At 59.2% G+C, this 21,587-nt stretch overlaps 1 protein-coding gene across 1 annotated transcript; it reads right to left on the bottom strand.

Moving 5' to 3' along the window:
* Nucleotides 1–227: 227 nt before the first annotated feature.
* Nucleotides 228–20,604, bottom strand: LAPTM5 (lysosomal protein transmembrane 5). The gene is made up of 8 exons (XM_069477569.1): nt 20,481–20,604; nt 6,033–6,126; nt 5,246–5,322; nt 3,931–4,059; nt 3,132–3,254; nt 2,738–2,833; nt 1,887–1,979; nt 228–577 (listed from the first exon to the last, which is right to left on the bottom strand). The coding sequence occupies exons 1-8, from the start codon at nt 20,565–20,567 to the stop codon at nt 488–490; spliced, it is 789 nt and encodes a 262-aa protein (XP_069333670.1). The 5' UTR covers nt 20,568–20,604; the 3' UTR covers nt 228–487.
* Nucleotides 20,605–21,587: the final 983 nt, after the last annotated feature.

A 21,587-nucleotide genomic window follows, 5' to 3' on the forward strand; every position in this document is an offset into this window, starting at 1 on the left:
TGAAGAGAATTGATTATAAATATGTATGTGCTTATATATTTAAGGGCTGGCTCATTGATGAGGACAAAATCGCTGCATGAACTCTTACAAACCAATGCAATGGACCAAATTATTTTACTGAACTGACAAGTGAGTGTTTGACTTGTCAGTTGCTCGGTGGAACTGATCAAGTTGATAGTTGTTTAAGAAACTCACTGAATTTAGAATGACCAATCCTCTAAACAAGTGTTTGAGCTGATCGAAGCAGTCCAAGCATCTGTGGACTGAATTTTTGAGAGACCCGAGAAGTGATTCAGCCCTGAAGGGCTGACCCAGTTGTGAGCCTCTCACAGGCCCTGCAGGGGGAGCAGGCCAGCGAGGGAGACACAGCAGATCGTCCTGAAGTCAGCCGGGGGGTCCACCCAGGCCACAGGGGCCACCAAAGCAAAGAAGCGGATTACGAAGCAGCTCCGCCCCTCCCAGCACTAGGGCTGGGGCCTGGCGAGGGTCACACCTCTGAGTATGGGGGCGGCGCTGGGCCCCCCTCTGGAGCCTTGGATGGCAGAGATAGAGCTTCCTCGTAGGACGGCAGGACCACCTGAGAGAGACAGAGATGAGGGCTGAGTATCGTCAAGAAGACCCACAATGCCAACCTGGGGTCAAGGGACCTAAACCCCTACGTCTGGCAAAATGATGATGATGATGATGATGACCAGCATGTCTCGGGTACTTGCTATGTGCTAGACATCGCCTGCCTGAGACAGGTGCGGGATCTGTTCCTGCAGTGGACATGTCACCTGCCTGAGACAGGTGCGGGATCTGTTCCTGCAGTGGACATGCTTGCCTTTGCCCATTCAGCACCTCGAGGTCCCCTTGCTTTGACAACAGTGGGCCATTCTCCTTGTGACAACATGCTCAGTTCATGTGCCTTCAGAAGAACTGGTCCCGTCCCTCAGATCCAGGGGGTGGACATGTAATGGGGCTTGGCCACCCAAAGTAGAATTCCATCCCCCTGGCTATAGTCATTGGTTTAGGGATAAGTGTGTGACCCAAGCTGGTCCAATGAGACATAATCCTACGCCTTTCTTTTCCTGTTGGGGTTACTGAGAAGGTGCAATGTCAGCCTGTGGGGGTTGGCAGCCCTTTTGCCACCAGGAGGGAAGGGCTGTCTGAAAACAAAGCCGGCACTGAGGAAAGCAGAGTGAAGAGATAGGAGAATGAGATCACATCCTGATACCAGGACTCTACCAGGCCTGAGGCAGACCTACGCTGGACTTTGAAGTTCTGTGAGCTAGTAAATTTCTTTTGTTATTTAAGTCAGATTGAGTTGGGTTTCTGCCACTTGCAACCAAAACTCTCCTGCTTAATACAGTTCCACTTTACAGATGAAGAAAGTGAACCACCAATAATTTAAACCAGTTGCATTTTTCCCATCACTTCTCCAGTCAGCTGCTTCTAAGCGCACCCTCTCTGCCTGGAGAGCCTCCTCCCCCTTCCCAGCTATCTCAGATCCATTGACTCTCCAAGATTATGCCAAGTGTCACCTCCTCCAGGAAGCCCTCCCTGGTCCCCCAGATGAGGCCAGGTACTTCCTCTGTGCTCCCTGTCCCTGTGCTTCACTCCAAGTTGCAATCGTATGTCTGTGTCTGGGTTCAGTTTGGACTGTACACTCCCCTAATCTCATATCCCCAGGACTGGATGTGAGATTAACAGAGAGTGAGAGGCAGTAGATACTGAGTGAATGAATGGAATCTAGAATGTCAGAGCTGAAAGGGAGATCATATTTCTTCTGGTCCGACCCTCATCTTACAAGTGGAGAAACTGAGGCCTGGAGAGGGAACGGACCTGACCCGCATGGCACAGGGAGTGAGTGGCAGAGCTGGGATCTGACCCCGGGTCGAGCTCACCTTCTGCAGCACCTTGGAGTTGCTCCTGTCCTCGGCCGAGTTCGTGTACTTCATGAACTTGTAGCATCTCCACACGCACTTGAACATGTAGACCTGGAAAGAGGCCCAGGTCAGACTGTGCTCGCCGGCTGCCTTCCCACCGCCCCATCAGGCCTGGGACAGGTGCCAGCAGGAGCCACAACTCGCTCCAGGGGGCAGCTCCCAGCGGCTGCTAGTGCCTTGACTTCCTACAGTGGCAGGAAGTTCACTCTGCTGGCTGTACCACCACAAACACACTCCAATGTGTCACCGTCTCTCAGATCTGGGACCAGAAGCCGGACCCTATCCTCTGGGCCTGACCACCCCAGAGACAAAGACCACTCCCCTCCCCCCTTCTCATTATCAAACCTCCATTAATATGACCGCAGATCCCAACTATATTTTGGTGCCTGAATCACATGACACGGTAACATGGGTAATGCAAGACTCATTATACCCCTGATACAGGTGAGACCCAAGGCCCAGAGAGAAGTGACCTGCTGAAGACCAACCACGTGGCTGGCAAGGGTGCAGCTGGGATCCAAACCCAGGTCAGTCTGAAACTGATTCCAGACAGAGCAGCTTCCCTCTGGGTTACTCGTCAGGCCCCGACACCGGAACGCAGGTGGTCTTGGAAGATCAACACCCTCTAACGGGCTGTCCCCAAGGATCCCAAGTCAAGTCAGAGGAGCTGGCAGGGGCAGGCTGGAGAAAGGCGCTAATGGCAGGGCAGGGGGCAGTGAAGGACACACATCTCTGCTTTCTAACTGTCTGGGGTGGGTGGGCCTGGGCCACAGCCTGGCCTCGGCCGCTCCTGGGTGGCAGCCACTCACCTTCAGGACAAGGACAGTGATGAAGGCGATGGAAAAGATGATCATCATCTTGATGAACTGGTTATGCGTCATGTTGTCCTGGCTGGGGAGGTAATTCTGCAACAGATGCAGGGGCCACGTCAGCACCACCGGCTGTGAGGGACTCTAACAGCGCCACACGCCCAGGAAAACAAGCCCACTCTGCACGCACACGGGTGCACAGCGTGGCACACCGATGACCTCGGTCAGTGGCCACGACAGCCTCAGGAAGCAGGTGCTACATCAGCCCCATCTGATAGGTGGGCAAACCAACGGCAGCAGACATGGCCGCTGCCTTCCAGACCCCTGTCGGGGGGGCGCCCCCACCCCCAGCCCACGGGCCCCACCGGGGTGTGGCCCCCGGCCCCAGACTCACCATGTGGTTCATGGACTTGAAGTTGAGATAGGTGGGCACTTCCATGTAGGAGCTGCAGAGGGTCAGGATGCTCAGGCAGAAGTCCAGCAGCTGCAGGGTCATCAGGGGGACCTTGGAGGGGCCCTTCAGAGGACCAAGGTGAGGAGGAAGAGTAAAGACCAACAATCAAAGGCCCAGTTCCCGTGGGGCACGAAGTAGGCCCTCGCTTGAGAGGCTGTCTCGGCTGGAGACCTCAGTGCCTCTGTGGTGCCCGTGCACAGAGGGAAGCGGATGCCGGGTGTTCACAGCAAGGGCTGGTGGCCAGGCCGGGACTGGAACCAGGGTCTCCTGACTCCCGGGCCAAGGCGCCTCCACAATACAGCACCTCGGTCTCTTCAAGAACAGTACTCAGGGGACGTGTGAAAAGCAATTTTGGGGGACCACATCCTTGATTGGCAGCAGCCTCACACACGGGGGTGCTTGTCACTGGCTGTAACCATCTTTCTCTTCCTGCCTTCAGCTTGGCTCCAAAGGCGGGAGCAAACTGGGGCTGGGGACCGACAGGGAGCGCCCTCTCCCGTGTGTCCGTGCCACAGGGCCGGCACTCGCTGGGTGCTCACCACGTGCTGAGCCCTCTGCACACATTTCCCTCCCTTAACCCTCCCGAGATGTGCTGACCAGATGTGATTACAGATGCATTTCGCAGAGTAAAAGCTTGGGACGATTTGGAGGGGCTCAGGGACTTGCTGAGCTCCCACCCCCATCAGCCTGAGTCCCTCCCGTCTCCCAGGCCAGGGCAGGGACAGGGCTGGGCACTCACAGGGCGGCTCCGGGAGGCCAGCTTGAGGTAGGCGGGCAGCTCGATGTAGGAGCCCAGCAGGGTGAGCAGGCACAGGAGGAAGTCCATGATTTGCAGGGACAGGAAGGGCAGCAGGTACTTCTCCCGGTTCTGAAAGGCAGGCCCAGCACTGCCAGGGCGTCCTCCGCACGCAGCCAGTGCTCCCCCACCCGGCCAGGTGTCCCCACACGTCCCCTTCCCGCTCTCTGCCGGCTCAGCCCAGGGCGCCCCACGCAGATCCTCAGGCCCTCCTCTGAGTGACACTCTGGGGACAGGGGGAGAGTAAGACCCAGGCCCCTCGTGAGGAAAGCCTTGGTGTTGCAGGAGGCAAAATCACAGAAGCGGTGGTTTGGATGCCTCGCGTGCTTGTCTAAAATCACTCGGGAGGAACAACCCAGGCTGGTCGCAGAGTCGAGGGGCGACCCGCTCCGTTTTCCTGGCTGGCCCCTTTGGGTGTCCACACACGCACCTGGAACCAGCCTGCACAAAGTAACTGCACGCGGGTTCCCAGAGCGGGTGTGCCAGCGAGGGGAGCCGAGGGGGGCATTTCAGGCAGGTGGAGGCATTCCAAACCCGCACCAACTCACTGTCCCACCCTGCTGGGCCTGCAAGTGCCAGGACGCAAGTGTCCGCACACGGAGGACTCTCTTTCTGGATCCTGCTCCCGGGGCTGTGCGGGGAGGCCCTGGCTTCCTGCTCTCTGGGGCTCAGGGACAGGCAGGTTCCTCTTTGGCGGGAGGTTGGGCCACAGCCTGTCTCGACTCTCCCGCCAGCTTGGCCTCAGGCCTAGGAGCCCCTCAATTGTCACACTGGACTGTCCCTGTCTCGCTGAGGGTCGGCCTTCCCCAACCAGACCAGGAGCTCCCCAGGCGCGGGTCCCCTGGGTCCCCACTGCCGCGGGGCCGAGCTGGGTGTCTGTGCTCTGATTGGCTCGGGCCCTCCTCACTGATTCAGGACCCCGTGCTTGCTCCCCTCTCCCCACACCTCGGAACAACACTGTCTCTTCTCTCTGTCACAACCCCCTGCCTCCACCTGCAGTTTGAAACAATGTGGGTCACCAGCTAGTCCTCGCCAAAGTGCCAGCGATCAGCATGGCCCCACACGTGGACCCGTGGTGGCCGTATTTTAACAGGGAACTGAGACCACCAGCCCAGGGAGTCCCGGGGAAACGAGGCTCTCTCTCCACAAGGTAAGCGTGACGGTGTCTGCCATGCGGATGGGGCCTCCCACCCTCCCCGCGCTGCCCACCCGCGCATGTGCGAAGGGACCCCTCCCTGCTCCCTGAGCCAGGCCCCACCTTGACCACGCCGAGCAGCAGGCTCAGGCTGATGACGAAGAGCATGATGATGAGCAGGAAGCTGGAGACCAGGTCGGCTGAAAGGCAAGGGGGAGCCGTGAGGGGCCCAGAAGTGCCCCAGGGACCCCCAGCCGGGCTCCAAGGACCACACTTTGGGAACCCCAGCAGTGGGGACATGAACGTGAACAAGAAAGCCCAGGCCCTGCCCTCGCGCAGCCCTCAGTCTGGAGGGGACACAGAGACAGCGAACCGCACATTTCAGGTAACACGGGATGACGTGACAGGGCGCCATGCTGGGGTCTGCCGTAGCCAGGGTGAGGTCAGGGAAGGCGTCCCCGAGGAGTCGGCCACCAGCCGTGGGAGAGGGTGTTCCAGGCAGGGCCCGGGACAGGGACGGGCGTGGTGTGGGCAGTGTGGCCGAGCGAGGTGTGTAATGGGAAGTCCACGCCGCAGGGAGATGCGGACAGAGGTCACCAGTGGCTGGATCTCACGGTGAGGGGTTTCCATTTGACGTCAGTGTGATGGGCTTAAGCGGAACACTGGGACTGTCACCTTTACAAGCCAGCTGGGTGTCCAAAGCGCTACCCCATCTGCCCTGGAGATGTGGCAGGGCCAGGTGGGACGTTCCCACTTGCAGGTGGAACATCTGAGGCTCCAAGCAAGGGACTTGCCCGAGGTCGACCAGCGGGGAAGCAGGAGGCACCAACCCCAGCCCGGCTACCCCTGGCCAGGGCCCTCCCCGCCCTCCCCCTCCCCCCACAACCCCATCGGCGCCCCCTGGACCTACCCATCCTGAGGTAGCCCATCTTGGAGAACTTGCAAGAAGGCTTGCCGTGGGCCACCTCCACCGAGTGCTCGATGAACAACAAGACGCTCATGATCTGGGGACAGAAGACAGTGTCTGTCACTGGGCCTGCGCAGCTCGTCCCCCAGCCCCCTCCCACCCCATGGTGTGCAGCCGGGGGCCACGGGGTGGGGGTCCTAGAGCAGCTGGGATGCCGGGTCAGGAGGGCGCCCTGGATTGGAGAGTGGCCTTTACAGACAGACGCTCAGCGCATAAGCCTGGGTACCCCTCATCCCAGTCGTGTGACCTTGGGCACAACACTTGACGCCTGCGTGCTTTGGTTTCCCCGTCTGCAAAATGGGGATGGTGCTAGTAGCTCCCTTTGGAGGCTCTGTGAGGGGTCAACGAGACTGTCCCAGGAGAGCACGCAGAGCCACGCCCGGTTCTCAGTAAGTGGCACCTGTTCCTATGGACGGTCAGGCTTGAGGAAGGGGCGAGAGCTGAGGGCTCCTCCTCTGCACCCCCTTTTATAACGACAGGCTCTGGGCATCGCGAGGTCTTAGTCACGGCACCTGAGCGTCGCAGAGCCTCAGGTTCTCAGAATCATCAGCACAGGCTGGGAGAGCCCTGGACGGCATCTGAGCCCTGAATTCCGCAGTGCCCGTCGACCCCGTCCTAACAGCCCCTCGATTGCCCCGTCTTCAAAATGGGGACAATGACATCTGCCTCACAGGGCCGTGGTGGGGCCAGATGCTGGCAGATAGTAAGCACTCTCTCTATGCAAGCTGTTAATATTATTATTACCGTTGTCCCCACTGGACTGCAGGCTCCAGGCAGGGAAAGCCTGTGTCTCTCTTGTTCAGCTGCTCTAGTTCTTGTATTTGTTGAATGAATGAATGAACGGACGAACCTGACACCCTCAGGGGACCCTTGCTAATTATAATGGAGAAGGGGCATCTGACAGGCCTGAGTGTCAGGGTGGCCCCAGCAACAATTAAAGTCCAGCCACCAAACTGCAATTCGAAAGGAACTCGGAGGTCACCTTGTCCATGCGCCCCCACCATCCAGTGCAGGAGTCCTGTGTCACCGCCTCTACTTAAATGCTTCCTGCTGTGGGACCTCACAACCTTCTCTGTGTTCTTTCCTTGCAGCAGGCCCCCCAGCCCTCCCCCAACATACATACACAATTCCCCAAGCACCATCTGCCCACACTGAGAACAAGACCGTCCCCTCCCTTGTACTGGGTGCCCTAACTCTATTAATACGGCCTCAGCTTACACTGCTTTCTAGGCAGCCCTGCACTGGTAACTCATGCTCAGCTGACGGACAACCAGACACCCAACCATCTGTTTCCCCCTTGCTGACTCTGTGGGTTTTTTTAAGTTTAGACACAGGTCTCAACTTGTCTTCCTGCCATGTTGCATCATGTTCGGGGGGGAGGGGTGGAAACAGTCGGAAGACGGATGAGGAACTGGGCCCTGGAGTCAGATGGGGATGGATTTGAATCCAGGTCACTGTGTGGCCTTCACAAGTCAGTTCGCCTCTCTGAGTTTTCTCGTCTGGAAAATGGCAGTCGCTGGGCCAGGCGCGGTGGCTCACGCCTGTAATCCTAGCACTCTGGGAGGCCGAGGTAGGTGGATCGCTCGAGGTCAGGAGTTCGAGACCAGCCTGAGCAAGAGCGAGACCCCGTCTCTACTAAAAATAGAAAGAAGTTATCTGGCCAACTAAAATATATATATAGAAAAAATTAGCCGGGCATGGTGGCGCATGCCTGTAGTCCCAGCTACTCGGGAGGCTGAGGCAGAAGGATCGCTTGAGCCCAGGAGTTTGAGGTTGCTGTGAGCTAAGCTGACACCATGGCACTCACTCTAGCCCGGGCAACAGAGTGAGACTCTGTCTCAAAAAAAAAAAAAACAGAAAGAAAGAAAATGGCAGTCTCTGGATTTAGTGAGGACTAAGCTGTGTTGTATTTGCAAAGCACCAAGCTCGGGCCTGGCAGGGGCGCTTAGCAAACAGAATCTGCTTTGGGCTGGGGAGAGCTTCCAGGGAGCATGTGAGCAGCCTGCTCTAGCTGCCCCTCTCCCTAGCGCAGAGTGAACCAGAAAGGCTTTGTCTCACCAGGAAGGCTCAGAGCAGCTGAGGGGAAGGCAGGTGTGGTGGGGGCTGAGCCTGCAAACACAGGAAACAGCCCTGCCAGAGAAGAGCTGCTTCCTCAGCCCCTGAAGGCCAGAGCCTCAGGGTTTCGCCTCTGATGAGGGAAAGAGAAAGGGGAGGCAGGTGACAGCTCAGTCTAAGACAGAATGGGGTGCCCTGTGAAGTGGTGAGCTCCCCGTCCCTGGGGTTTTGTGAGCAGATCCCAATGAGTCACAGCTGCGCTTAGAAAGGGCATGTGAACATCTACCCGGTGTGGCACAAGAAGACTTTTAAAATCCCGAGAATTCAGAACTGTCTGAGATTTGGAATGAAGCTCAGAATCAGGCAATCCCAACCTCCAGTTGCTAGAAGGGGCCTCCATCCACTTGTTTTATAAATTCCCTCTTCTTGTTTTATAAGTTCAGAGAGGTCAGGTGGCTTGCCCAAGGACACACAGCAAGTTGAGGACAGATGGGAACTGGAGTCCACGTCTCCCAGTGCTGTCCTGGTGCCTTCCCATTCCCCGTGCCCCAAAACACCTCAGAGCCCTGCCAGCCTGAACCCCAGAGGGCTCAGATATTTTGACCATGCACCAGTGTCACTAAAACCTTTTGAACACACTCCTCTATATTTCTTTATTTCTAAATTATATGCATGTGCTACTGTCCTAGTTTATCAGGAACATCTTAAAACACTCCCCCAAAAGGTCCGGAAATTAGTAAAGGATAAAATCGAAAAATTTAGAAATTCTAACATTGTCATCCTGAGACCCTGAGGTCACCTTGGACATTACCCCACTTTGGAGACCCCTGCTAACCCACGGCTCCCCCAGCCCCAGCTCCCTGATCCTGGGCCTAAGCCTTTCTCACCGCCCTGCCCCATGCACAATCCTGCCATTAGCATCCCAACTGCCCCCTCCAGCCACCCCTTCCGAATGGCTGGGGACCCCAGGAAGGGGAAGCCAGGGGCACTGGCACAGCCCAGCTCCGTGCCAGGTGATCCTTCCCACAACCCGGCAAAGGGGCTGTTTTTAATACCTTCACCCCATTTCACAGATGAAGAAAGTGAGGCTCAGAGAGGTCCAGTGCCTTGCCCAAGGCCTCCCAGCTGGTCGTCTGTAGGTCCAGGATTCAAATCCTGGCCAAGTCCCTCCACCACCTGCCCAGCATCTCCCAGCCTCCTGGCCCCGTCTGAGGCCCGCCTGCTTCCCCGCACCCACGTGGGTGCCACGGTGGGGTCAGAGGCACCCCATTTGCTCTCCCCTCCACGGCCTCCTCTCCCTCCCCTCAGCGGGAGCACCAAGCAGCAGCAGGAACCAGAGTATTGCTACTTTTGCAAAAACCACCTGTGCTTAAAAACCAGGCTCGTCCTGCCCCATCGCACCTTCTCAACAACCCTTCAGCAGGGAGAGGAGACATGGTTTTGTCCCCATTTGCCAGATGACAGCCCTGAGGCTCATAGAGGGCAGGGACCAGCCCAATGTCACGGAGTGAGGCAACCTCAGAGCCTGACTGGACCCTCTGTGGGGCCCCAGCCGTCCACGGAAGATACCAGAAGATGCCAGGACCTGACCCAGGAGAAAGGGAGGAGGCTCAGCTCCCAGAGCCCGAGTGGCTCCCTAGGACATGGAATGGAGAGGAACTCACATTTATTGGGCACCTGCTGTGTGCTCAGACCTGTACACACAAGCTTGCATGGCAATCTCCCAAAACCCTGCGAGAGAGGCAACATCTCCCCGTTTCACAGTTGGGGAAATGAGGTTGAGAGGGGAGAACGCACATGTCCTGTGTCACATGGCCCAGCTGGGCAGTGAGCCCTGCTGCCTCGGCTCCTGGGGCCCAGGATCCCTCAGGGCTGGGCTGGCTGCTCTGGGGCTTGGCTCCTGATCTCTCCAGCCGTCCACCCCCCGCCCCAGCAGCCAAGCCCGGACACCCAGCACTCAGGCCTCCTCCACTGCCTCACTGCTGCGTGGCCCTGGCCAGGTCCTGGCTTCTCCCTGGCCTCGGTTTCCCGCTCTGGTCAGTGAGGAGAGTCACCCCCATTTGCGCTTGGGGCCATGGAGGGGGCTGAACACAGGAGGGTCAGGGGAGTGGAACCCCTGCACACTATGGGATTAGGATGTCACCCAGCCGCCCCAGGGCCTGCCCCCTGTCCCCAGAAGGCCCTCACTGCCCCACCCAAGTCCCTAACCGAGAATTGCTGGAAATCCCCGGGAAGCACCTGGCTTACCTACCGCGCACGCTGGGAGAGGCCGGGAAACTCTGAGAGTCTAGATTTCCAGGCCCCCAGCCCTGACCTCCCCCTCGTGCCCCCTGGTTTCCACCTGGACACAACGCTGTCCTCTCCCTGCGCTCTGAGAGCCCGGCTGGGCCATGACAGGCACACGATGCCCAGGCAGGCAGATCCGCTCGCCCCCCTGCCCCGCCGTGACAGCGTCTTTTCACCGTCCATTCTTAATGCTGCGCTGCTGAGGCCGTGAAGTAAGGGCAGGGGTGCTGCGGTCTGACTCAGGGCCCCACCGGGCTCTGTTCCCCAGAGCAAGCCACTAGCCTCTCTGGGCCTCGGCTCCTCATCTGAGGAAAGGGGCAACCGCTGGACCTGCCTCTCAGGGCTGCGGGGGCCAAAGGGCGTGCTGTGTGGCAGCCAGGCCCATGGCGGGGCGTGCTCCACGTGGCGTTCATTCCCACCCAGCAAATGCTCCCTGAGCGCCTCCCGCCTCCGGCCTCTGTCCAGACAAGGCACTGACCCCGGCCTGCAGACATCAGTCTCCGCCGAGACCCCACGGGTGGACAGCCACAACAGAGGACACGTGGAGGCTCTGGGTCCTCGATGAGGGAGAGAGCACCGCAAAGACTCGGGGAGGGGGCGTCACAACAGGAAAGCGCTGAGCGAGGCTCCGGCTCCAAAGGACAACAGAGCAGAGACAAAAGCACCCCAAGAGGAGGGGGCAGCGTGCAGGGAGGCCTGGCAGTGCAGGCGTCTTGCTGGGTGTCCCTCCAGGGGAATGCGGAGGGAGAGCTGATGTCTCTTCCCCCAGAGAGGGGCATTACCAGTAGGGAAGCGAGGCCCAGAGAGAGACCGTGACCGGCCCACAGTCACACAGCAAGACTGCTGCGGAGTCAGACCAGCTCTGTCCCCGAGTCCAGGCCGGCTCAGCCAACCGGTCCCACCTCCCTCCGCCGCCCCACTCCCGTCCCCACCCGGCCCTGCTTTCTTGGTAACAAACACAGTTTCGCCCCGGCACTGGGCAGTGGGCGCAGTGGCCAGAGAGGCAGGGGAGCTTCTGCTTCCTTTCCTGGTGTCTCTGAGGAGCACCCGACAGCTTGAGCTAAGAGAAGGGGGCTGGGGTCGCAGGAGGAGGGAGGCTGGGGAAGGTGGGGCGGTGGGGGAAATGTTGGCATGGCCGGCGATCACAGCGGCGATGCCGGGGCTGCCAAGGTGGCCTGTCATGAGGGGGTTGCTGCTCAGGAGGGACTGCAGCAGGACCACGCCGGGTGGGCGTGGCTGTCACGACGTTGCTGGAGTTGGCGAGGTGGTGACAGTGAGGCTCACGGGTGCCGGTGACAGTGGATGCGGCAGGGGTGCCGGTGGTGGAGGTAGCGCCAGCGGGCACGCTGGGAGGTGGGGATTTGCTGCCACGGCCCTGCAGCAGAGATGCCACTGCTGACACTGATGACATAGATGGGGTGAAGACAGCGGGGACATCCTGAAGGATGGTGACACCAGATCTCCCGATTCGAGGGTTCTAAGACCAGATCCCTCTGCAGGGGAGTGGCCCCACTGTCCCCATCCTTGAGGCTCAGGACACCCCATCCCAGAAGCAGGCAGGGAGAGACCCACTCTCTGTGAGTTTCAGGGGGTGAAAGTCACAGGGAAGGACCCAGCCCGCAGTGAGCACCCTGCTCTGTGCCGGACAGTGCATGGACGCCTTCCCGTCCATCCGTAAGCCACAAGTCGCTTCTCCTAACAACATGCCAGCTCAGGGCTGCCCGGGCCTGGCCTCAGCCCTTCCCCATCAGATAACGCGGTTTGCAAAGTGAGTCTCAAGTGCCACACCCCCCCGCCCTCTCGGGGCCGCTGCACACGGACCACACGCAGGCCACTGTTACTGCTGTTTCCACCCGGTCCCTGAAGCTCAGCCCCTCAACCTCACCTGCCCCCCTGTTTCCCCTGGGGTCCCAGGGTGGTCTGGAAGGAGGATGGCAGAGGGACTCAGATGCGTCAGCGGCCAGAGGAAGCTCCCCTCCCCCACCCTGTGCTTCCAGTCCCTGCTTATCAGGGGGCGGCTGCTGGGGGCCAGACCTCCCAGAGCACTATCTCCCCAGCCACCTCCCCAGCCAGCCCAGATACCACCGGGGTGCCCCCATCCCAGGGCCACACACTCAGTCCCCCCCCCCCCCCCCGCAGGCCCCTGCCTCTGCCTCCCAGAGCCTGGCTTCTCTCTCTACTCTCTGCGCCTGCCCCCCTCCCTCCCTGCACTTCTGCATGATGAACTGTCCCCTTCCCCCCCCCCTCCCGCCGGGGCCCTGGCGCTCATGGACCTGGGGGAGAGCCCACTACAGCCGCCCAACCCTGCGAGACCCTGGCCTGGCCACTTTACTTCTCTGTGCCTTGGTTTCCTCTTCAGCAGAAGAGAGAGAAGAACCCAGCCCCCTCGAGGCGCAGCTGTGAGAACCAAGCGAGGTGATGTGCGTCTACCGCCAGAGATGGCAACCGAGACAGACGGAGCCGCAGAGGCACTTGGGTGTGGACACCAGACTCGGGCCCAGGGCTCGCGGCCACGCTGTCTGTGATAGCCCCCAGCTGGAGACAGCCCAGACGTCCTCCCGCAGGGAAACAGGTGAATACACCGTGCCGGACCCACACGATGACATGCTCTACGGCAGTGGGAAAACTGAGCTCGCTGCCCGCAACCACACGCGCAAAGCTCACAAACATGGTGCTGAGAACAGCTGCCACACACCACAGGACACGTGCTGCAGAGTTTCACCTGTGTGGTCCTAGAGCTACAGGCATGCGTGGACCCACACGCGCGGGTGGAAGTCAGTGGGGGAGGGGGTGACGGGGGGGGGCTCCAGGGGCCTCCGGGTGTGGCCCTGTCCGATTCCGCAGTCTGGGTGGAGGTTACACGGCTGTGTTCACTGTGTACAGGTTCATCCGGACGTTTGCTTACGGTGCCCACACGTTCCTATAGGGCAATTATTCATCCATCAATAAAAGGTCCACAAAAACAAGATCAAATAGAGACTGGCTGGCACCCACTAGATGCCAGGCCCGGTGGGATCATGAAGATGAATCAGGTCCAGCCAAGCCCTGGATGAACGTCCAGGACAGAGGACACGACACATAGGGACCCGGCACACAGGGACCCGGCACACAGGGACCCGGCACACAGGGCTCCGGGGAAGCTCCAGGAGCTCAGGGTCCAACGGTGGTGGCTCAAGGCAGGCTTCTCAGAGCCGTGGGTCCTCAAGATTCAGCCGCAGGGCAGAGGGAAGGGTGCTCCAGGCGGAGGGAACGGCATGAGCGGAGGCAAGTGCGCGTGAGACGCACTCAGGAAACTGCAAGACGCTCCTTCTCTCAGTGGGCTGTGATGTGGGGCCACCCACATGCCAAGCACACAGTAGGCCCCAGAAAGCACACAGGACCCCTGGTTTTACAGGGGTGGGGACTTGGGGACAGAGGAGCGGGGAGAGCACTCCAGGGGAAGGGACAGCTCCTGCCCAGGCCCAGGAAGCACAGCGGTTCAGGTGCGCTTTTTGTGATGTCACCTGCAGCACAGGAAGTGCAATGACTGGAGCCCCAGCAGCCGGCTCCAGCCAGGGCATCCTCAGAGCTCCCCCTGCCCACCCCCCATGCACCCCCACCCCAGCAAGGCCCAGCCGCTGCCCTTCCAGCCCGGCCCCCAGGAGAGAAGACAGGGAAGCAGGGCTCTGCCCGGAGGAGCAAGGCGCTGAGGGTGAAATTCCTGCCCCGTGACCCCCAGCAGCAGAGATATCCTGGCTGGAGAGTAGTCTGTCAACTCTGCCTCCGCGTGCCGCCGTCTGGGGGCTCAGAGCTGGCATCCAGGCTCGGCCAGGGCCCCGACATCCTCCACTTTCTGACTATCTGGGGAAGCACCCTCCACGCCCCAAACTATTCCCAGAACCATCACTTCCCTGCTTATCTGCAGAGCAAAAACCCACAATCCTAAGTATTATTAAGAATTATTCCTATGCATTAATTACGCGCCAGGTCCTCCTCTGAACACTTACGTACAGTCAGCCCTCCCTATCTGCGGGGCCTGCATCCACATATCCCGCCCCGCGATCTGAGGACACAGACCCTGCAGAGACCAAGGGCCACCTGTACACGATCTCCTGTCATCCTCGTCTTGGCCTGAGACGGGTTCTGCTGTCATCGCCGCTCTTCCCCCGTTTCGCAGGTGGAACTGAAATCGAGTCTTCCCACGGGGGCACTGTGTTTCTAAGAACAAGGCTCTGGGCTTCACAGCTGACCCCAGCCCGTCGCTGCCAGGAAGCCCTGCTCCCCCGCCTCACGGCCACCAGGACCCCCGGGCTCTTCTTCTCTGTCCCCCACAGGCTGCGAAGTCGCTGGGCCTCCCTGAGCCTCAGTTTCCTCTTCTGTAAAATGGAAGCCCCGGTGGCAGCTGCCCTTTGGCAGGTGCTCACAAATGGGGTTTTTTTCCTCATTTGACTGGGGAGGAAACTGAGGCTGGAGGAGGGGCGCCTTGCCCTGGGCAGCCTCTGAGCAGAGCGCAGCTGTGCAGCCCCTGGCTCCGCCTCCCGCCTCATGAGGGGGTCTGTGCCCTTTTGCAGGCAGGGTGGGGTCCCCCAGGAGACCAGCGCAGGCCTCACAGTGAGCTCAGCTCGAAGTCCTGGTTCCAGGCTGCTGCTCTAAGCTCAAAATAAAAGCCTCACTTCCTGGGGGCTCGGGCCAGGGTGGTGGTGGAGAAGCCTCGGCCCAGGCCAGGCCCTGCCCCCCAGCCACCCCCTCGATGGGCCGTGGGACCGTTTACAAGCCAGAGGATGGGGCTCACACCCAGAGAGGAAGGGAACAACTCAGGTCTGACTGGGCCCCCCCAAGACCCTGGGGGGGGGCCAAGACTCCTGCCCTGCCTCCTCCCCCCCCACCCCTCCAGGCAGGCAGGGTGCAGCGCTGCGGTGGCAGAGAACAAGGGCTCTGCGTCCAGCCCGGGGTCATCAGGCATGAAGGTGGCAGGTTCTAACAGATTCGCACCAGGGGGTCCCCCCCACCCCCGGCAGTTGGGGTCTATTTTTAGGCCCTAACAGATGAGTCTTCCAGAGGGGAGGGGCCCCTGTGGTCTGCTGCCTCATCCCACCCCGGCACTCGCTGGCCAGCCCCCCACACCCCCAGGGCCACATCAGCTCAACACCTCTACACGGACCACTGGCTCCACTGAACAGATGAGGAAACTGAGGCCCAGACAGCAAAGGCACCTGCTTGCTCAAGGCCACATTGCCAGCGGGTAATGGAGATGGGCCTGTGTTCTTCTCAATCACAAATCACTGTCCCCGAAATGCAACAGAGAAAGGAGCCCCAGGAGTTCCGAAGAGGACAAATCAGGAAGGCTTCCTGGAGGAGGAAGCGTCCCATGAGGTGGACCATGTAGAGAAAATGGGTCATGAAATGCTGGGTGAAGTGAGGGCCTCCCAGACAGACAACATCCCAGCGGTGGGCCAGGTGAGGAATTCACCTGTCCACTCTGCGGCTCATTCCCTGCCCCTGTGTGGGCAGCAGAGGCCTGGAGCAAGTCTGGGGCCCTGCTGGACCCCGTTTTCTCATCTGCAAAGTGAGTGGACGGGCCAAGCAGAGATCCATCCTTTTAGCTACATAGCCTGAAAGAAGCAAGGGACCCAGGCGAGTCTCACCCCTGGGGACCCCTCCTCCCTCCTGCCCGTTCACACCTCATGGCTGTCCCTTTCACCCAGTGTCCCCCGCCTCTAGCATCTCCAAAAGCACCACAGAGTCCGTCCCACCTCCCAGCCTTCCCTCATGCTGCTCCCACCGCCTGGCCCGAGCTCCCAACATGCCCAGGCTGAGTCCTGCTCACCCCTGGGACTCAGGCCTCCTCCAAGAACCTTTCCTGCCTCCCAACCTTCTCCCCAGGGCAGGGCTGAGGCCACTCCTCTGTGCCCCCATAACAGCCAGCCATGTTATCCATTGTCACCGTCCCTGTTGCTCCTTGGCAGACGGGAGCCCCTCGACTGCACCCTGGCCTGGGGCTGGGCACGTAAAGTCATGTTAGAGAACTTGTCTGCATTCAGGTCAGGGCAACAGAGACTCTTTCCTTGAATAATAGAGGCTGCTTCATTTTTTTCCTCCAGTTTAAAAGTAGTACTCTTGAGCAACAAAACAAAGTAGCAGCGATTGTAACCCAAAGTATACAATAAAGATCCATGAGTCTCTGCTGATATAAACAAATAAAACATGTATGTATATAATAAATGGGGAAAACAGACAAATCTATGAGGCGTTCCAAATAGTTTATGTTGCTACTCTGTCCTCAAGGAGGTGCAGCAACTGCCCACTTGTTGCGTTTGGGCTGCGCATGGTGACTTCCTTCCAAAGAGCACCAGGGCAGGGGGTGGATAGTAACCTTCCAAGGGAGACACCCCCGCCGTGCCCAAGGTCCTCGGCAGCAGTGACAAGTCATGTGGCCAGTACGGTCCCCTGATCCGATGTGCTGAGAATGGCCCTTCACCTCTGTGGCCTTCCTCCCAAAAGCACACTCTCCCAGTCTAATCATGAGAAAACCACCCAAAATCCCAGCTGAGGAATATTCGACAAATTGCCTCACTAGCACTCCTCAGAACCGTCAAGGTCACTGATACCAAGGAAAATCTCAGAAACTGTCCCAGCCGAGAGGAACCCAAGGAGGCGCAAAGACGACCGGGAAGGTGGTGTTCGGAGGCTTCCTGGAGCAGAAAACGGAGAGCAGGAGACAGCTCAGGACACACGGACGAAGCTCGGGCATCAGTGAGTAACAGCGGGTCACGTGCACTCACCGGCTGTGGCAAAGGTGCCATCCCAGCCTAAGGTGCTGCCAACAGGGGGGCCAGGCACCGAGTACACAGGAACTCCCTAAACCGTGTCCACAATTTTCCTGTAAATCTAATACTGTGCTGAGGACATGCTCATTGTGCCAGACACGGAATACACAGACAAGTAGAGAAAAACTAGAGCTTTTGCAGTCCTGCAGCCCAGAAACAACCACTATTAGCGTCGGCCCCAGTTCCTCCCTGCCTGGTTTCAACGTATCCTGGTTCTGCACTGTTGAACTCATAGCAGGTGTAAGTTTTTTATCCAGACGATGTGTTTCTCATGGTGGAATTCCAGGCAGCTTGGGGAGTAGAGGTCAGGGAGGGAGATATTTCTGGGCGAAAGTGTCTTCTGGCGGTCCCCACCGCCTGCCATTGACTGTAGGCTGACAACAAGCCAGGACCCAAGAAAGTGAAGAAAGTTCTCTGGCATCCTTATGTGTGTGCAGGTTTGAGTGACCAGAGAATCCGCTAGACGAACGCAGAGAGGAAGGCCCCCCAGCCAGAAGCTGAGGACCCAGCTCCCCGCACTGGGCACGAAGGGGCCCTCCCAAAATAACACCCCCAAAGTGGAGTGTGATTTGGTAAAGCGTGATGCTGTCTCAGGACGGCAAGAGTCCCGATTTAGCCCTCCCCAGAGGGGCCAAGTCCACAAATAGCTCACGCTGTACACAGTCGTCACCCATGGCTAGCTCCAGATGACAGCCAGCATGGCCTATTGGCACATCTGGACCACAGCTTCTCTTTTTCCATCCAGATGTTCGAGATCCTGTCAGCACACCTGCTACCCGACCGACAGGCGACAGGAAAGCCCCCAGACCCTGCCCTTTCTGGGAAGGACAGAGGACCCTCTCCAAGGGGGCAGGAAGATAACCCCCACCCCCTCGGAGTCGGCTGAGGACCACAGCCCAGAGACAGCCGCCTGGGCCAGGCACACGGCTTCCAGGCTGTTCTGCTCTTCTCACACCTGATCTACGACGCCCCATGGTGCCCCGCGACTCACATCATAGGAGCGGTTCTCCGTTGGGAGCAATTGCGCCCCCAGCTGGAGACATCTTTGGTTAGCACCCCTGGCAGGGCAGGGGAGGCAGCGCTACGGCATCTAGCAGGGAGAGGCCAGGGATGCTGCTAAATGTCCTACAATGCACAGTTCAGTCCCCCATGACAAGGAATTATCCAGTCCAAAACATCGATAGTGTGCTATAGGGAAGGTCCAAATTCTTAGCTTGTCGCTCAAAGCCCTTATCACCTTCTCCTCCCCAACTTCCAGGTTGGTCTCCATAGTGTCCCTGTACAAGCCACACACACACACCCCTGTACTCATCTGTTTCTCTTCCCCTTCCATACTGCCCACAACCAAACTGCACCTCCGGCCAATGGCACCACCTACGAGAAGTCTTCCCTGATCACTTGGGCCCGCAGACTCTCCAGCTCTGTGGGCAGGGGCTGGTTGTCACATAACCACTTACAGGTAAGGACCTCAGGAGGCACGAGCAAGAGGCAGCTCAAGAGCCACAGGGTCCAGGTTTGCAGGGCAGCCTCCGGGCCAGACAGCCTGCACGGCACCAGGTCACTGCTGGCCCCTCTGCCCCCAGGCAGTCACTTACAGGACCTGCCTGGACCCTTGGAGGCATCAGAGTTTGAGAGCTCTGAGCCAGTCCACATCCCCTTACCCCTGACTTTATAAAGGGGAAACTGAGGCCCAGAGAGAGTCTTGTCCAAGGCCACACAGCCAGCTAGTGGCAGAGCTGGGGTAAGGACCCGGGGATGCCTCTGGGTACCGCTCTGTCCTTCCAAGACGGTGGCACAGTCTCAGAGCTTGAGGGCCCTAAAGACGGTGCGGGGACAGCCAAGGGGTCATTGGCCTCTCTCAGCTCTGGCGGGAGCCGGGCAGGGCAACCTCTGAGCTTCTCCCAGAACCAGAGTCCTGGGATCGGGCAGCTGGACTCCAAGTGTGCCGACAGCAGGTGCCGTGTCTGACGCACAACTAACAATAAAGCACTCACCTGACACACAGGCACCGACTTGTGTGCTTTGTGGATGTTAACACCCTGCTCCTCACAAAAACCCTATCAGAGAGGTATTATTATTCTCATCCCTGATTTTTTGGATGAGGAAACCAGGGCTCAGAGAGGTTAAGTAAGTTGTCCAAGGCTGCACAGCTAGGAAGCAGGGAAGCCAGGATTTGCATGCAGCAGTCTGGATCCAGGGGCTGTGTGCTAACCGCTGGGCGGCACCGCCCCTCCAAAGGCTGTGCTCTTACCACAGCCCTGCCCACCCTGCCTGCGACAGGAAGCAGCTGCAGCCAGGTCTGAACAGTTTGCAGCAGCCCACTGCAGCGTGTGGAGATAGACTCGCATTGAGGAAGCCCTTCCTGCCTCACAGGAGAACTGTTAACCACAGGCCCTGAGTCACCCTAGGAGGAAGTCGCCTGGGTCTGGAGGAGCTGGGTGTGGCCAGGAGCTGGGCAGTAGCGGTGAGTCTAGACAGGACAGAACAGGGACCTTGACCTTCAGCCTCCCCAGACAGGGGCAGGCTTGGCCCCGGGGGCTGTGAGCTGCCCAGAGCCACACTGTGAGTTACTGGGAGACAACGGCTTCCCTCCTGGGCTGTGCACTCCAGCTCCCAGAGAGAAACTGCGGGGGCCATTGCCTTGAGTCAGGCCAGGCAAGTGGCCCTACTCCCTAGCACAGCTCTCAGGTTTTCCCTGGTGGGGAGAAGGCGGGGGTTCGCAACGGCTGGGCTCCTGCCTCCCCTCTGGAAGCACAAAGGGGAGGTTCCGCTTCTCGTCCCCTGGAGAGGCCCCAGCCCCGTCCAGGCCCATGGGGAGAACCGTGGCTGTGTCTGTGGCCATCCTCACATCCCGGCAACAGTCCCAGCCCACGACGTCCCCACTCCCAGCACTTTCGCATCTGCTGTGGCGTCTGCACACAGATAACCTCACGGCTGCGACTTCGTCCCATTTTACAGAGGCAGAAACTGAGCCTCAGAGCGAATGTTGGTTCCATGAGCTCGGAAGGAGGACTCCTGCTCCCCGCTGCTTGCTCTGGGGCAGCTGCACAGCCACCCCCCCATTTGACAGAGGGGGAAACTGAGGCCCAGAGCAGGAAAGGGATTTGTCAAGGGTCCCACAGAGAGGTGGTAAGCAGCAGTCCTCCCGTCCGAGGGGCTCAGCAGATCAGGGGCCACCGCGCACACAGACACACACACACACGCACACACACGCACGCAGCCCCGGGCCCGCCTGCACACTCACCACATGGTAGATGGCCAGGGCAGTGGTGGCGATGCGGACGTTGAAGCAGCAGCAGGTCTGGCGGATGGTGGCCGCGTGGGGGGCCATGGTGCCACTGTCCCCTCCTCTGAGGCACTGAGGGGGAAGGAGCCTGGGGCCCAGAGCAGATCAGAAAAGGGGAAGCTGCCAGCTGCCCTCCTCACTTCCTTCCTGCCCCCTAGACAGACAGGGGCACGGCCGTCACAGCTGGGGCGGGGCCGCTGCGAGGGGGTGCGGGGGAAGGGCCCCAGCCTGCCTCAGAGAGCCCTGCGCCCTCTGCCACTCCCAGGAGGGGCTTCCTTCTGCCACACCCAGGAGGGGCTTCCTGGAGAGCACGGACCTTCACGCCGTCAGTACGTGCCCGCGCCAGGGCTCAGGCTGGCGGTTTCACACGCTCTGCTTACTGGATGTACCCCACTGCCCCTCGAAGCTGGACTGTGACCAAATCCATTTCCAGACGAGGAACCAGAGGTCCAGAGAGGTCAAGGCACTTGCCTCAAATCACGCAGTCGTTAGTGCTGGTGGTAGGATTCAAACCCAGGTGGCCTGGCTGCAAGAACAGCTGTTGTCTAGTGAGCAGTTCCCACATGTGCTAGCAGGCGCCTCGATTAACTCCTCTCATCCTCACCTCCACCCTTTGAGGCAGGTACTATTACTGTCCCCATTTGACAGGCAGAGAAACTGAGGCACAGAGGGGGAAATGATCTGTCCAAGGTCACACAGCTAGTCAATGAAGGATTGGGGATTTGAAGGGAGGCTGGTTCTAGAAGTCGCCCCCGGAGCTGCTGTTTCTCCTCTAACCTCCGCATCCCCAGCCTCAGGGAGCCACAAGTCCTTCCCGAGCTCTGAGAAGGCGGGCAGGGCTCCAAACCAGGCGGGAGAATAATGACCAAGCAAGCCCGTCAACCATGTGCCAGGCCCTGGGCGCGGCACGACCGATACCCTCAGTCAGATCCCCCGTTGTGGGCCCTGACACTCACACAAAATCAGAGATTTTTTTCCCCTCATTCTTGGGAAAAGCTGGAATTAATAAGCCACAACTATTAAGCAAGCTACCCTGGGATCTTCACTCCCTTCTCAGATGATAAA

This window comes from Eulemur rufifrons, chromosome 8, assembly GCF_041146395.1.
Source record: "Eulemur rufifrons isolate Redbay chromosome 8, OSU_ERuf_1, whole genome shotgun sequence".
In the NCBI taxonomy this organism is placed as follows: domain Eukaryota; kingdom Metazoa; phylum Chordata; class Mammalia; order Primates; family Lemuridae; genus Eulemur; species Eulemur rufifrons.

Excerpts from the sequence above, each read along its gene's own strand:
- LAPTM5 (XM_069477569.1), bottom strand. The coding sequence starts at position 20,567 with ATGGCCCCCCACGCGGCCACCATCCGCCAGACCTGCTGCTGCTTCAAC. Across the intron at positions 5,323-6,032 it reads GATGGGCTACCTCAGGATGG|CCGACCTGGTCTCCAGCTTC; the intron begins GTAGGTCCAGGG and ends CTTGCCTTTCAG. Across the intron at positions 3,255-3,930 it reads TGGCCTCCCGGAGCCGCCCT|GGCCCCTCCAAGGTCCCCCT; the intron begins GTGAGTGCCCAG and ends GGTCCTCTGAAG.